Genomic DNA, 15,078 nt, shown 5'->3' on the forward strand with positions numbered 1-15,078 from the left:
TTACTTCTACTTTTCTGTGTTTTGTGAATTTCCTAAAAATGACATGTCTTACTTTTATGAAAATATCAATAACTTTTATTTTAAAGAGGGGGGAAAAGGTAGAGAATTAACTCCAACTACATAGCAAAATCCCAAATGTCTTTTACCATTCCACTCATCATTCCTAAAAATGATTTTGCTTTTTAATTTGACATATTTTCTGTTTATCCTTATCATTGTCTAAGAAATGAATATTCTTGGGGCACCTGGCTGGCTCAGTCAATAGAGCATGCAACAATTCTTTTTTTTTTTTTTTTTAGCATGTCACTCTTGACCCTCTGGGGTTCAAGCCCCATATTGCACCTAAAGCTTACTTAAAATAAAAAATAAATAAAAGAAATGGATATTCTCTCTAAAACTCAGAGTTCCCAGTCTTAGCTTACTAATTTAACACTTAACAAGATCTCATATAAAAATTGATCCTTAATTCTTTTAAAATTTCCTTAACAATATGCAACCATTAAAAATAAGACTAAAGGGGTACCTTGGTGGCTCTGTCGGTTAAAGGTCTGCCTTTGACTCAGGTCAGGTCATGATCCTGGGATCCTGGGATCCCGGGATCAGGCCTTGTCATTGGGCTCCCTCTCTGTACTCACTGCCTGCGGCACACCCCCCTCCCCTGCCACGCACCCCTCCTCCACCCTGTTCCCACCCATTCTGATCTCTCTCTCAAATAAATAAACAAAAAATATTTTTTAAAAAATAAGACTTAAGAAGATTTAATCCAATGGGGGAAATAATCATGAGACACTGTTATAGACAAAGCATAATCCTAATTCAATTAAAAATATATTTATTTGCATAGAAAAAGGGCTGACAAAAAAAAAGACAAAATGTGAACAGGAGTTATCTCTAGGTGGTAGAACTATCAGTGATTTATATTTTATTTTTGGGCTTTTCTGTATTTCTCCTACAATAAATACGTATTACTCATATATCAAGAAAAAATAGCACCAAATTTAAAACTTGCTACTTACATCACAATGACAACACAGAGACAACTAGAAATAGATACAGAAGGAAACATTAAAACTAAAACAAAATTCTTTTAGCTTTGTTTTTTGTTGTTGTTTGTTTTTTAGTGATCTCTACACTCAATTTGCAGCTTAAACTCACAACCCTGAAATTAAGATTCCTATGCTCTAACAATTATGTGAGCCCGGTGCCCCTCTTCTAGCTTTAAAAAAATCCTTTTCTTAAATAACTATACATTAGGAAGCAAATTTACCTAAGCAAAGTTTAGGTAAATTTGATTTGGGGATATTTCACAATATCCATATTAATTTGTGTTATATTGGCTGCAGGCAAAACAAATCTATTGGTACCCTTCAAAAATAAGTTCAAGACTTACCCGACAGGGGTAAAAGATGTCTTCTGGAGGACAGTGGCTCTGGAAGCAACAGATTTAGCATGTTCTAGTTTAACAGTGGCCTGAGTCAGAGGCTGAGACAGAACATTGGTGACCTGCAACTAGAAAGAAATTTTAAAATTATCTGTAGCAACAAAGGCCAAAGGAGTATAAAATTTTGTTTCTGGGGAGATTTATCCACAGGGAGCCAGCTCTGCAGGGGAAGAGGCTCTTTATTTCAAGACATCTTCACTGACTCTGGTCTACGATCTATCAGAAATCAACACAAAATACAAGGAGATTGGTAATGGGACAGATTATAGAATGTTAGAGGTGGGGGGGGGTCTTAAAGATGATCCCATCCAACACTCATTCTTCAGATGGGGATGGGCACTTTACACACAACCTCCTTTATCAATCATCTGAGATAGACGGCATAATCTCTACTTTACAGATGAAGAAACTGAGACCACAAGGCCAGTTCAGTTGGTCTAGGACTCAAACCACAGCCCATCTAGCTACAAAGCCAGTACTTCTACTTTGCTCTCTTAGCTGCCCGCTCCTGACTTACGGTGAACTATGTTAATCAGATGATTTCTCACCCCAGCCTTTGCTGAGGGGGTGTGAGCACAGGCAGGGGAGAGGCAATTTTGAAAGAGAAGGCACTTCCTCAGGAGAATATTTAAAGAGGCCACCAAAGTAGAATTGATGGAACTGTCCTGCATGGAACCCCAATGTCTACCATAAATAGAATGCTAAGTTCTTATGAAGATTTCCAAACATCAAAATATGCCTCATTTGAGATGAATACTCCAAGCTTACTCAAGATCTGTGCATTTCCTCTGTTCAGAGAGTCACCATAAAAAAGCAGTCTCTGCTTTCTGCTGAGCAAGAAGGAGGGACATGCTATGAAGAGGCAGAAAGACAAAGTGAAAACAGGAGGAAGCGACCTGGTGTTAACAACTGTAAGCACCAGAATTACAGGGGAATTTAGAAAAAGTAGTCTTTAAATAATGTATTTAGAAAGTTCTGGTACTGGAAAATGCCTTTTAGAAGCAAGACTCCTCTATACATTTCGAGTTACAACCCCAGAAATACAATTTTCTTGCATTTAATTTCTCAAATGACTGGCGATAAAAAAAATCTTCCAGGAAAAACAAAAAACCTTTTCTGGATTTTTTTGAAGAGTTCTGTGACTTGTTCATCCACGGGTTATATCCCCAATTCTAGGCTAAGGGAAATGAGCCTTGCTCTACTTTTAATGGGTATGTCCTTGGTTGGGGCGGGAAGGTGGTTACAATTATATCTCCATCAGTCCTTAGATTTCTGAGAGCCTTCCACTCGAAAAAGGTCAGGGCCACACAGCTTGGACACAGAAGTCATACCCGAAGGATAGCCTGCTCGTAAGTGTCGGAAGGAGAGCCCTCGGGCACAACCACAACTGGCACGTGATAGCGGTTCTGAGAGAGCGCAGCGGCAGCAGAGGCCACGCTGAAGGCTTCTGAGAGTGACTCAAAGTTCTTCTTGCTGAAGATGGCATTCATGAGTTGGATGACCTGATCCTGAAAGAAAAGGGGAAATGCAACTTGAGATTGTCCTCTGGCAGGAAGGTGGTCATCCTGACCAAAACCCTGAAAAGATTGATATTATCAATGTTTTCCAAATGAGGAAAATGAGGTTAAAAGGTTAAGTAACTCCTACAAGTTATAAAAGGAAAAGAAAAAACAGAAAAAAAAAAAAGAAAACAAGACCAACATTCACATGTAAGTCTCTCTCTTCCCAGAAGAAAATATATTCTTCCCTAATTCTTTTCACCCGCCCACCTAACCTAACTTCCTTCCCGACTCCCCTCTGAGCAGTACACTGGAGTTAAGTTTGAATTCACAAGACCAAACCTTATAGCCAAAATGTACATTAGAAAGAAACTAAAATAACCTTCCATTAAGAACTAATGGGCTGTTTAGAGAAGAAAACTAAAAGCAGTTTTTTAAAAAAGTGGAAGCTAAAAGGCATTATTAAAATTCTGGAGGTTGTTTGCTTAAGAGGAAACATTTTCCACTTCAATCAGTTTTGTTTTTTAAAACCTCCAATCTAACAAAAGAGCTCCCTTGTTCCCGACAGGGTTATTCACAGTCGACATGAAATAATTTTCTTTAATTGTACCAATTACATTTTTCCATCACTAGGCTGTTGACATGTTAAAATGGGTGACTATTCACCAGAATGGTTATGTCAAAAGCAGTGACAGCAAAATTACTCCATCCAAATACCTGGTTAGCAGAAGCTTGGGAATAAAGCAAGAAAAAGTTTAAGTTGTGTATGTAGAATATCACCAACTCATCTACCATGTTGTGTATAGGAGAGTTCCTACATGATTTGTACCGTAAGACCCACATTCCTGTACTCCACCCATCATAGAAAATAAGAGAGTATTGCATCTCCAGATCTTCTATATTCAGGATGAACCAAAGACAACAGAAGAATGCTAATACATGAATAAATTATTAGGTCATATCCTCCAGAGAAAATAGAAAATCAATTCAAATTACCCAAGACAGATCATTAATTCCTATTTACTTGAAGAAACTCAGCACAAAACTCAAAATGCATGAAAGAAATCAAAATTCTAACTAGGAACCCAAATCTCTCCTCCTAAAATTAAAACAACAGCAGCTTGTCTTTTAAATCCTTTAGCTCAAGGGCTGGTGGCCTTCTCACAAACAAAGGGTACAAAGAGGGTCCGGCTCAAAAAGACTTCCCACACACATTCCAACCAAAGGTTCTTTCAGGTTAATGAGCTCCTCTTGGGGAGGGAGGACCCACAAAGAAAAGAAAAAAAGAATTAAGTCTTGGTAGATGTCTGGTAGACACACATGCTTCTCAGATAACTATATCAATCAGCAAAGATTAATTAAGATTTAGCCATTGCCAAAGACGAGGTGGAAGGGAGAACAGGGCACTTCTCAAGGAGGAGGGTTTGCCTGGGCCAACGACGTGGAAATCACTCAAGAAACAAGCAGTAAGGAGTACCGGAAGACAGAGAGGTGAACCTAGTATAATCATGTGGCCTTCTTATCACCACCTCATGACATACCCTCCCCAATTTAAAGCAAATGTAACAAGGCTGGAGATCCCAACATGTGGGAAAGAGAGAGTCCGCAGCATGGGGAGACCTGGTTTAGAGGCATCGCTACTACCTATTATCTGTGTGTCCCCACATGTGTCACGCTGCCATTCTACAGAGGGACCAAGTCTGACTGAGCATATTACTCAGATTTCCTATGGTGATCAAATGAGCCACACATAAAAATGCTTTATAAAGTGTTATAAGACAAAAACAATAAAATAAGTTAAGTGTGACACCATTTACATGTCTATTCCACAGATAACCAGTTTCTTGAGGATAGGCATTACATCTGTTTCTCATTTTCAATGCCTAACCCAAGACACCGCGTGACTACACCCCAAGCCCAACTCAACATCCCCTCTGAAAAAAACTGTTCTTAGCAGATGAAGTCAACAACCCCTTTGGGTTTCATGCCCGAGAATGGTTAGGTACCTCCTTAATGGATGGCTCCGTGCCCACGTGGTCCATGAGCTTGTAGGTGGCAGCCACAAATAAGGCTGTGGTTTCCAGTCCTTCTTCAAACTGGAGATACACACCTCCCAGTTCATCAAGGCGAGCAACAAGATCCTGTCACAACAAAATGGAAGCAGGCTGGAAGTCAAGTGATCACCGAAGGAGATATGCAAACCACGGTCACCCCGTGCAGGCAGTTTTGAGAAATTTCACTCTAAATCTCTAAATCTGGAGAAACACATTAAATCTGGAGTACTCTGTCAAACAAGATGCTGAGGCAGAGAATAAAGTGTATTCCACAGGCACCTGGAGAGACAGTGTCTTCCGCAGCCCTGGGAGCGCCCCCTTCCCTGACCTCTGGTACTTAAGCCCAAGCCCCTGAGTCAGGGCACTGAGGACCCCAGGCTGCAGGGTTCCCAATAAGCATCAGGACACAGGTGGATTCCACAGCCATCTGTCTGGATACAATCTACATAGCAGAGTACTGCTCTTTCTCATTCAGTGCTCTAAAGGATGGACAGAGACATGCTCCTCTCCTGGGCAACAAGATAAGGCAGCAAACATGCCTGTGGGGCACCCAGTGAGGACACCAGGTGGACTGTCTGTCATCATGGACTATGTCGTCCACGAGAGAGAATCAGGTACTTTAGAACCTCACTTGTTCTTACAACACCATATAAGGAATCGTGGCTCAGACATGAAATAATTTGTCCGAGATTACAAAGAACTAAGTAGCAGAAAAAAATGCCTAAATTTCAGGTTTGCTAGGCTCTAAAATCTGTGGACTATGAACCTGTACTGACAAAGGGCTGGCAAAGTAAACTGTTACCTAATGGACGGTGTAACTATCCTACCCTAGCGAATATCCCCCAGGACATAATTGCTCTCATACAAAGAATGGAAGTGTGGCATGGGTGTGAAAAGAAACATCACTGGCCAAAATAAGCCATGCATGTCTATCTGCAAGACTCTTTTAAAGGGTTTCAAAGACAGGAGTTGGGAAATTCATCTGGCGGAATAAATTCACACCTCAATCTCCTCCACGATGCTCCTCAAGTCAGCGTGCTGGGACAGGTGGGATGCTGTCTGCAGAGCCTGGACTGTTCTGGAAGATAAAAGTGAATGTCAAGTCTTACCTCCTTTCACCTGCTCACTCCTGCTCGAAATGGGATGCTTTCAGGAATATCCCTCTCCTGTTCTTAAGAAGTTTAAGACTGTCTCAGCCGTTAAGGAGCTTAATTACAATCCAGTTGGGAAAGGCTGCTACATTACAAAGATCCTAACAGCAGGAAAAGGCAATCCAGGCAACATGACCTGAAGTAAGTACTGTGGGCACTTAGTAAATGTGGGCACTTAGAGAAGAGACAGAGAGCAAGTTCACCCTTTCTGGAAATCCGTTTTGTTCCTAGTGGCTTCGCATACCAAACACTGAATAAGACTCGCTTAGGTTTAGAAGAGTTAGGCTCCTTCGGGAGAACAGAATTCAAGTGGATCGAGGGTATCTGGCAGCTCCGAGTTGCACAAAGCACAGTGCTAGGCAGAACTTAGCTGCCTGGGAACTTTCCACTTTTCTCACTCTAAGATCGAAGAAATATTATGGAATCCACATTTGCAGACTATTGGGAAGAATTTGGAGCAACTTTTCTGAAACCAGATCCACGTGCTATGAACAGGAAGCTGTCACTAGACACGTGCTGACTGCTCCAATACTCTTGCCATCCTCGCCCTGCTGGGAGACCTGAAAGTCACTCACCCTTCAGGCATTAAATAAGATAAAAGGAATTTGGTTCTGAATCCAGAATTTATTCTCTCTTTCTTTCCCTACCACTTATTCCTGATTATAAAGCATGTATTTGTCAAAAATAAAATTCCTTTAACACCTACCCTAAAGATAAGTCTTTTCCAACTTATTAACTTAATAATACAATGTGTATGTCTTTCAGTATCAGTACATATAAACATCCGTCACTCTTATGAACCAGTACATAGTACTCTACTGCTTGGATGTACCACAGTTCACTCCTTGAATCTCTCGTGGACACACATTTTTGTTGTACCATGTCATACAGTGCTGCACCAAGCCTCATTCACTGGTCTATTTTTAAATTGAACTGAAATTTACATCAGAAAATTAACCATTTGAAGGGCTCCTGGGTGGCTCAGTGGGTTAAAGCCTCTGCCTTCTGCTCAGGTCATGATCCCAGGGTCCTGGGATTGAGCCCCGTGTTGGGCTCTCTGCTCAGCAGGGAGCCTGCTTCCTCTTCTCTCTCTGTTTGCCTCTCTGCCTAACTGTGATCTCTGTCTGTCAAATAAATAAATAAAATCTTTAAAAAGAAAAAAAAAAGAAAATTAACCATTTGAAAAGTGAACAATGCAGTGGTTTTTAGTATGTATCTATCTCACCACCTCCGTGTAGTTCCAAAATGTTTCTGTTTTCAAAAGAAAACCCGAGGGGCACCTGGGTGGCTCAGTGGGTTAAAGCCTCTGCCTTCAGCTCAGGTCATGATCCCAGGGTCCTGGGATCGAGCCCCGCATCGGGCTCTCTGCTCAGTGGGGAGTCTGCTTCCTCCTCTCTCTCTCTGCCTACTTGTGATCTGTCAAATAAATAAATAAAAATATTTTTAAAAAAAAAAAAAAGGAAAGAAAACCTGAAGCCACTGAGCAGCTTCCTCCTAGCTTAATGGGCACAGCGCCTGGAACCCCCAATCTGCATCTGGGTCTATGGATTTACCTACTCTGGACAACTCATATAAATGGGATCATACACTATGTAACCTGCGTCTGGCTCCTTTCCCTTCGCCTCATGTGTTCAAGGCTCACTTTGTTGTGGCGTGTGTCAGTAAGTCATCCTTTCTATGGCTTGTTCATGTAGCTGCACCCACTGATGAATATATTTCTGTAAGATAAACTTCACAGGTAGGATGTGGTAGGTGCACACAGGTAGGATTTTTTTAATTAGACTCTACTCTCTTAGTGCAGATACCTTGGAAAATAGAAATGGTGGTTTTCCGGGTGGAATGGAGAAAGCAGAGGACCCCCGGTGGTTAAGCAAAAGCTGCTCAACCCCAGAACGATCCCTTATTTCCCAAGAGGTGACAGGGCTTTTCTGTAAAACCACCATTTGTCCATCAAGTCATCATGATGGGGAATGGAGAGAGAATCTGTCTGCTTCCATTGAGATCATAACCATTTAGATTCCCTCTGTGGAAAACTAATCCCACTAAGGTGACAAGCTAGAAAACAGAGCAGTTACAGTTCATGGGCAAGGAAGCCCCAAACATTCAAAGTCTCCTATGGGAAGCTTGTTGTTAAAATGCACTAGAGAAAATGAAACCTGAACTTCCAAACAAGATAAAAACCCCACATCTGCCCGTGATAAATGCTGAGCCCACAAAAGGCTGCTAAGATAGCCAGGAAAGAACTTTTCAATTAAGATATCGTTTTTCTCTTTAGAACGAGTGAATGTCATGCTGGTAACAACTTCAGAAGTTTTTAAGAATAAAATTAATCCACTTAGCTTTTGAAAAGTTTTGTCACTGGCTTTAATTACTTACTCTCCAGTCGGTAATTTCTTTCCCTCTGGAATACTGTATTCAAACCCTAAGAAAGCTGATCTTATCTTGTTAATATACAGCAGATGCTTTAAAAGAAATTGGGTTATGAGAGACCACAATGGCATCTTTTCAGATGGTTCATTCAAACCTGCAGGTTTTTTTCTCCATTCTAGGCAAGTTTCCGAACATTCATATCCTAGAATAAGTCCACTTAAATGCAGAAGGCCCATTTAGAAGTCCTAATTTATATCGGATTTCCTTAAACAGGGTAAGGGCAAGTTGGTAGTAATGTTATACAAGGCATACAAGGCATCCTACTAGTTTGATCTTCACAATAATCCTAGGAGAAAACTATCACTGTCCCCATTTTACACATGAAAACACTGAGGTGTAGGGCAATTAAACAGCCTGCTCATGGTTGTAGAGGTATTAGGTAGAAGGATTTGGATCTGAACACAGTTCTTTCGATCCCAAGCAGGTGCTCTTTCTACCTGCAGGCTTTCTTCAAGAGACTAGAAACATCAAAGTACAGTTTCAGCCTTTATTCACTCTTTGTCGGGTACCTCCCAAGCACCAGTGTGTGAGCCCCATAAATAAAGAAGCTTACAATCTAATATAGAAATGACTACAGTACAACCAAGGAAGTAACCAGCTTCCTAAGAAAGGGACGTAGGAAAGAAGTGCTCAAGAGGAGGAGGAGCTTTCGTTGTAAGCCCACTAAGAACCAGGCACTGCAGGAGATTCTTCACATGCATTATCTCATTTAATCCTGTCACTATTCTACGATGTAAGGATTATTGGTCCACCTTTTACAGATGAGGCTCAGGGAGGCTTGTAACTAACCCAAAGTCACACAGCAAGTAAGGAACAGAGCTGCTATTCATATTAACTAACTAGCTAACTAACTCCAAAATGGATATACTCTCTTTGTATTTTTTCCTGTTCTGGGATTTTGAGGATGACGACTTTCTTTTTTGCTTGGAGGGAAATGGAAAAGATTCTGTTGTAGAAGGTGGCATCAGATTGAGGCACTGACAGTGAAATCATGACACGAGACTAGGGATCTCAATGGGGATCCTTGGGGATCTTCCCCAAGAGATTATGAGAGACCAAAATAATGTGACCTAAAACTGAAGGACAGCAGGGTCAAGTACTGGGCAAAATGTATACAAAACATCAGCCTTAGGAAAAGAAGCCCCAAAGTCACTGATGACTGACCATATGAAAATGAGTAGGGTATAAATGACACAGAGAATGTAACTGACTAGGAGCCCTGTCCTTAACAAAGCTTCCAGTTTAGAAACATTTTGATCTTACTTAGCCAAAACAATCCCACCCCCACGTGCAAAAAGCTGGGAAACAACTGAACTATTCTGCAACAGGCAATCAGTGTCCCCAAACTCTTGCTAAATAATTAACAGGAGGCCAGGTACACTCCACCCTTTTTGGGGGGTTGCAACTGAAGGGGGGACACAAACAAAAAAATACATAGACCGTTTTAAATGAGGAGTTTCGGTGTTAAAGGAGAAAACTACATATACCGTTACTCTCAAGTTTGGTCAACCTCCTCAAGTCAGTTACAACATTTATGTTCGAAACGAAGAGGAAAATTGCTGAGTTCTTTTCCTATAAGGTGCCTCTCCTTCACCCAAGCCTTTTGCATAGTAGAGTCTGATTCCTAGAATGCTCCCCGCTCTGAGCACCCACGTCTCCCACCAGATGCTGTGTCACAACTTCAAGGGATCCCGTAAGCTCTCTTCCGGTGCAAAGCCCCCACTGCCAACAGCTCACCGTGCTCAACAGGACATACATGGCTCGCTGGCCTCACACTCCCTCAGTCATCTCCTAACCCTGGCTGCAGCCTCTCACCTCAAAAGCAATTCTGTCTTTCTAGGGCAGTGAGTTCATGCTCTGCCTCAGTGTTGTGAGGAACACGGTGTCCAGGTGAGCCCATGAGGACAGGGACCTTGCCTGCCTCAGTTCAATACCGCGTCTGTGGTGCTCGGCAGAGCCCATGCTCATATGAGGCGCCCAGAAAAGACTTGCTGAACCAGTGGATGGACAGTCTCCACCACAAATGAAGCCTGAGACACGCTCGACACGACAACTTACGCTAACACGGTCTCCTCCTTGCTGAGGCGAGCGGTAAGGGCGCTGAGTGCTTCTTGGGAAGCCAAGGGAAGGCCAAAGCCGCTGAGGGCGGCCACAGCATGGTAGATTTGGGTAACAGACGAGTCTTCGCTGACAGCTGCCAGGAGCAGATCTTTGGTCTCATTTGAAATAGAGATCTAAAAAAGGATTGGCAAACACAGTTTTAGAACAGGTGCTGGCAGTCTGTGGCAAACAACATGGGGAGGGACCGCCCAAGTCACACCATCCGACGGCGCATGATCTTTCCCCCTTGGCTCCTCAGACACCAGAATTCAGTGTCTGTAGGAATGCCGCACGACTTTTGAAAAGATTCTGGCAAGTCACTGGTCTACTTATATGGGTCCCCTCTGCTCGATAAATTGGATTTCCAGAACTCTGGTATGAGGGGCATTCTTCCTTTACTTTGAACATTTTTAAACATTAAAGGAAGATGGAAAGAAAAATCAAGGCTTCCCAGAATAGAGGCAATATAGGAGAAAGTTATTTAAAAGGCACAAAAAGTGAAGACTTGGGGAAAAAGTAAACTCCATTTTCTTGAGAAAAATAAAATCATAAGAATGGAACTTCCACCCACACTAATGGATGCTCATTGTTAAAAAAAAAAAAATTAATCTGACACAACCCTCCCTCTTTAAAAAAACATTTTATGGTTTAAAAGTAAATATAAAAGTAGAAGCTAGACTCACCACGCACCCCGAGAGGGCCTGGCTGGACTGGGCAGCATAGAAAAGGGAATCCACATTGCCTGGATCAAGGTTTGACTTAATGAAGGTGCACGCTTTCTAAATAGGGGTGGAAAGTCAGTGATAAGTGGTGATATACACAGAGACTGCTTTTTGATGACAAAATTCTAAGCAATCTGTGATGGCTTAAAGTATGAGCTATGCAAGAGTTCATGTTTTAAGCAGGTATTTTCCATAGGACACTGTATTACACAAAATTGCTGAGTTCATGCCAAAAGCAACAACAAACCTCAAGTATTTTAGTCCTTCTGAACCCTAGAAAAAAAGGAAAGAAACCACTTCCACTGACCACCTGCTCTGGCCATAATCTGCGCTGGAAGTTGATGATGTTCTTCCTTTTAATGAACACCTAAGAACCCTATGGTAGATATTATCAATCCCATATAACAGAAAAAGAAACTGAGGCTCGGAGGAGTAAGTTACCTGGTGAAGGTGACAAAGCTAAGTGTCTCCTCTGATTCTAAATGTACTGGGGTCTCCACTTAGATGTCTCCAAAGCTAAGTCAGGTTCAACACAACTAAAATGAGCTTGAAACCTTCCATTTGTTCATCTGGGCTTTCCAGCTTATGTATAGGCATCACCACGTACCCAACTACCTGAGGCAGAAACCTAGGAATCATTCTTGACTTTTCCCTTACCCTACAGGCCTAGTGAGCTTACCTCCCTTCTCATTTTTCAAACCCAATCCCCACCCTCTGGCTTCTCTCATTGCCTCATTTCAGGCACTTGCCATCTCTCACCTAGATTGTTACAATCATCTCCTAACTGGTCTCAAATCACATAGTCCATTCTGCGTACTGACTGCTCAAGGGTAATCTTGACAAAATACAAATGCAACCATGTTGCTTTGCTGTCAAAACCCTTGGGTAGTTCCTTATTATCCTCAGAACAAGATTCCAAGTTTCTGATACAGCATAAAATGCCCTCGTGACTGACATTCATTTTCAGTGCCAGCTTTATCACTATACCATCCACCTCGAACTCCCAAATCTTGCCCTCCAGCCTACTGTGGTGACCCAAAGACACCAGGATCTCAGCATGTATGCGACTCCGCAATTCCTACCGCTGGAAGGATGTGTCCGTTGTCCCTACTGTCTGCCAAACCAGCTCCTATCTGCATCTCTGCTCATTCAAGTTAGGCCATTCAAGTTAGGCCAGGTGCCTTCCCTCCAGAGTGTTCCACCAAAGCACTTACCATATGGCACTAACTACCTCCCCCTACAACCAGTTACCTAAGAGCAAAGACTTTGATGAACCCCAATCACAGCGTGTGCCACAAAGGAGGCACATTATAAAACCGATACTATTCTTACTGTATCAAACTCAAAGACCTATTATTTAATAGTTCTATCACTAAATATTCTGACTGAGGTAACATAAAATCCACCTATTCATAATTAAATGGCAATGAAATAGTTAAAAGTGGGTGCTTCTGAGGAGTAGGACAGGGTCTAGGGTAAGGTGGGCCATGTATGTAATAGGTTCCTGTTTTCTACTAACTGCTGTGCTGTATTATCTGATGTTTAACTGTGTACATGTGCTACTCTAACCAAAAACCCATTTTTTAATTTTATGAGTAAAATTTAAATAGCAGTCTCAAAACAAATGAGTTTCAACCAAAAGTTCGAAAGAAACCAGAGAGGGACACCTGGGTGACTCAGACGGTTAAGTGTATGCCTTCGGCTTGAGTCATGATCCCAGGGTCCTGGGATCAAGTCCTTGCTCAGCAAGGAGCCTGTTATCCCTCTCCCCTCTGCTCCCCATGCTTGGGCTCTCTTTCTCTCTCTCTCTGACAAATAAATAAATAAAATCTTAAAAGAAGAAAGAAAGGAAGGAAGGAAGGAAGGAAAGAAGGAAGGAAGGAAGGAAGACAGACCAAAGAAAGGAATACTTCACACTGCACAAATTAGGGGTTTAAAGAAAACAAGGAATCCCTCAGCAGACCCTGGGTAAGCTTAAGACATGTGCTTTGTCGCCATCTGGTGCTTCAACGATAGAATAACAGCATCTGAGACCCCAAACAGGGATTATGGTCATTGCTACCCCTTTTTGAGGACCTAAAATGTGTCAATGCTGTTCTAAGTGCTTTATGTGCATTCTCATTGTGCATTAGGTCCTCCTATTATCTTAAGTTTATAGACAAGAAAACTGAGGCATCAGGGAGCCAGAGTGACTTATCCAAGGTCACTCAGCTCTTAATGGAGGAGCTAGAATTCAAACCCAGGCAGCCTGGCTCCACAGTCTGAGCTGTACAACCTCTGATTTGTGCTGGTAGAAAACCAGTAACATGCCAATTCTAGAACTTCGCCCAGACAAATCAAGGTAAACAGTACGAGCAGTCAGTGGCTTCCAAGCTCCCAATGTCAACTTGGTTTTAAAAGTAGCAGCAGAAGGGAGAGAAGGCCCCAGGAGACACACCCTGGAGGCTCAGGAAGCCCACCCAGGGCTGAGGCCTCAGCTGGCCACTGTAACTTTGACTTCAGCTGTCCTCATTCCAGATTCATCTTCTCAACTGACGCCTGCAAATCACCCCCTAAATGTCCTTCCCTATTTGCTCCTCTCCAACTTTCTGTGCCCTCTATTGAGACTCCAATTATCTTAACGTCCTCCTGAGTGAAGTACATCAGTGCTTTTCTCTACCCATGCTTCCCTCCAGTTCCCTGAACAGAATCAGGAGCCAAGAAAAGACAGCGAAATCTCCCAGCTACGCTTACTTCTCTTATTTCCTCCATTAACGTCTCCCAACTACTTTTTTTTAAAAAGATTTTATTTATTTATTTGACAGACAGAGATCACAAGTAGGCAGAGAGGCAGGCGGAGAGAGAGGAGAAAAGAGGCTCCCAGCCGAGCAGAGCCCAATGTGGGGCTCGATCCCAGGACCCTGAGATCATGACCTGAGCCGAAGGCAGAGGCTTAACCCACTGAGCCACCCAGGCACCCCTCCCAACTCTCTGGCGAGAGTCTGTATTCTCGCCAGACTCTGTTATGGCATCGTGCTGTCGAAGCATACCCAGATGAGAGCCCCCACAACAAGGCCTTTGTAACTGGGCCCACCTTTTTCATATGCACTTCTTACCACCCTTCTCCCCACACCTCTGCTCAGGCTGCCCGGGAAAACCAACCCACTGCCCCCCAACACCCAACAAGCACAGTTAAGCCTACAGGCTTAGTACAGGCTCTTCTCTCCATCTGGAAGCCCATTCACCTTGTCAGTTTAACTTCTCCCTTTCAACTGGTAACTCCCGACATACTAACAAAACTCCAGGGACGCCTGGGTGGCTCAGTCGGTTATGCCACTGCCTTCAGCTCAGGTCATGATCCCAGGGTCCTGGGATCAAGTCCAGCATCGGGTTTCTTGCTCAGCAGGGAACCTACTTCTCTCTAGGCCTCTGCCTGCCACTCTGCCCACTTGTGTGTTCTCACCTGTATGTGTGTGCACGTGCTCTCTCTCTCTCTCTCTGACAAATAAATAAATAAATAAATAAAATATTAAAAAAAAAAAACCCTCAAGACTTCTTTTAAAATAAGCTTTCCTTGATCCTTCTCCCCACACCCCACACCCCCAACCTGCTACCTTCTTTCTCTACCAGTGAATCTCCAAATTGGAAAAGCTCCCTCCCTCAACACTGGACAGAACTGATCACATCTTCATCCTGAAATAT

The 15,078-nt window shown here is 42.7% G+C and overlaps 1 protein-coding gene across 2 annotated transcripts in view; it reads right to left on the reverse strand.

Annotated features, from left to right (window-relative positions):
- Nucleotides 1-15,078, reverse strand: part of RPN2 (ribophorin II) — a 55,867-nt gene that overhangs the window by 28,171 nt on the left and 12,618 nt on the right. For both annotated transcript variants that reach the window (XM_044263065.1, XM_044263066.1), the window contains exons 3-8: nucleotides 11,359-11,454; nucleotides 10,634-10,809; nucleotides 5,997-6,072; nucleotides 4,947-5,081; nucleotides 2,773-2,949; nucleotides 1,391-1,509 (exon numbers count right to left, since the gene is read on the reverse strand). In XM_044263065.1, coding sequence (XP_044119000.1) covers nucleotides 1,391-1,509; nucleotides 2,773-2,949; nucleotides 4,947-5,081; nucleotides 5,997-6,072; nucleotides 10,634-10,809; nucleotides 11,359-11,454 — 779 coding nt within the window. The remainder of the gene's footprint in view (nucleotides 1-1,390; nucleotides 1,510-2,772; nucleotides 2,950-4,946; nucleotides 5,082-5,996; nucleotides 6,073-10,633; nucleotides 10,810-11,358; nucleotides 11,455-15,078) is intronic.

Source organism: Neovison vison, chromosome 8, assembly GCF_020171115.1.
Source record: "Neovison vison isolate M4711 chromosome 8, ASM_NN_V1, whole genome shotgun sequence".
Classification (NCBI taxonomy): domain Eukaryota; kingdom Metazoa; phylum Chordata; class Mammalia; order Carnivora; family Mustelidae; genus Neogale; species Neogale vison.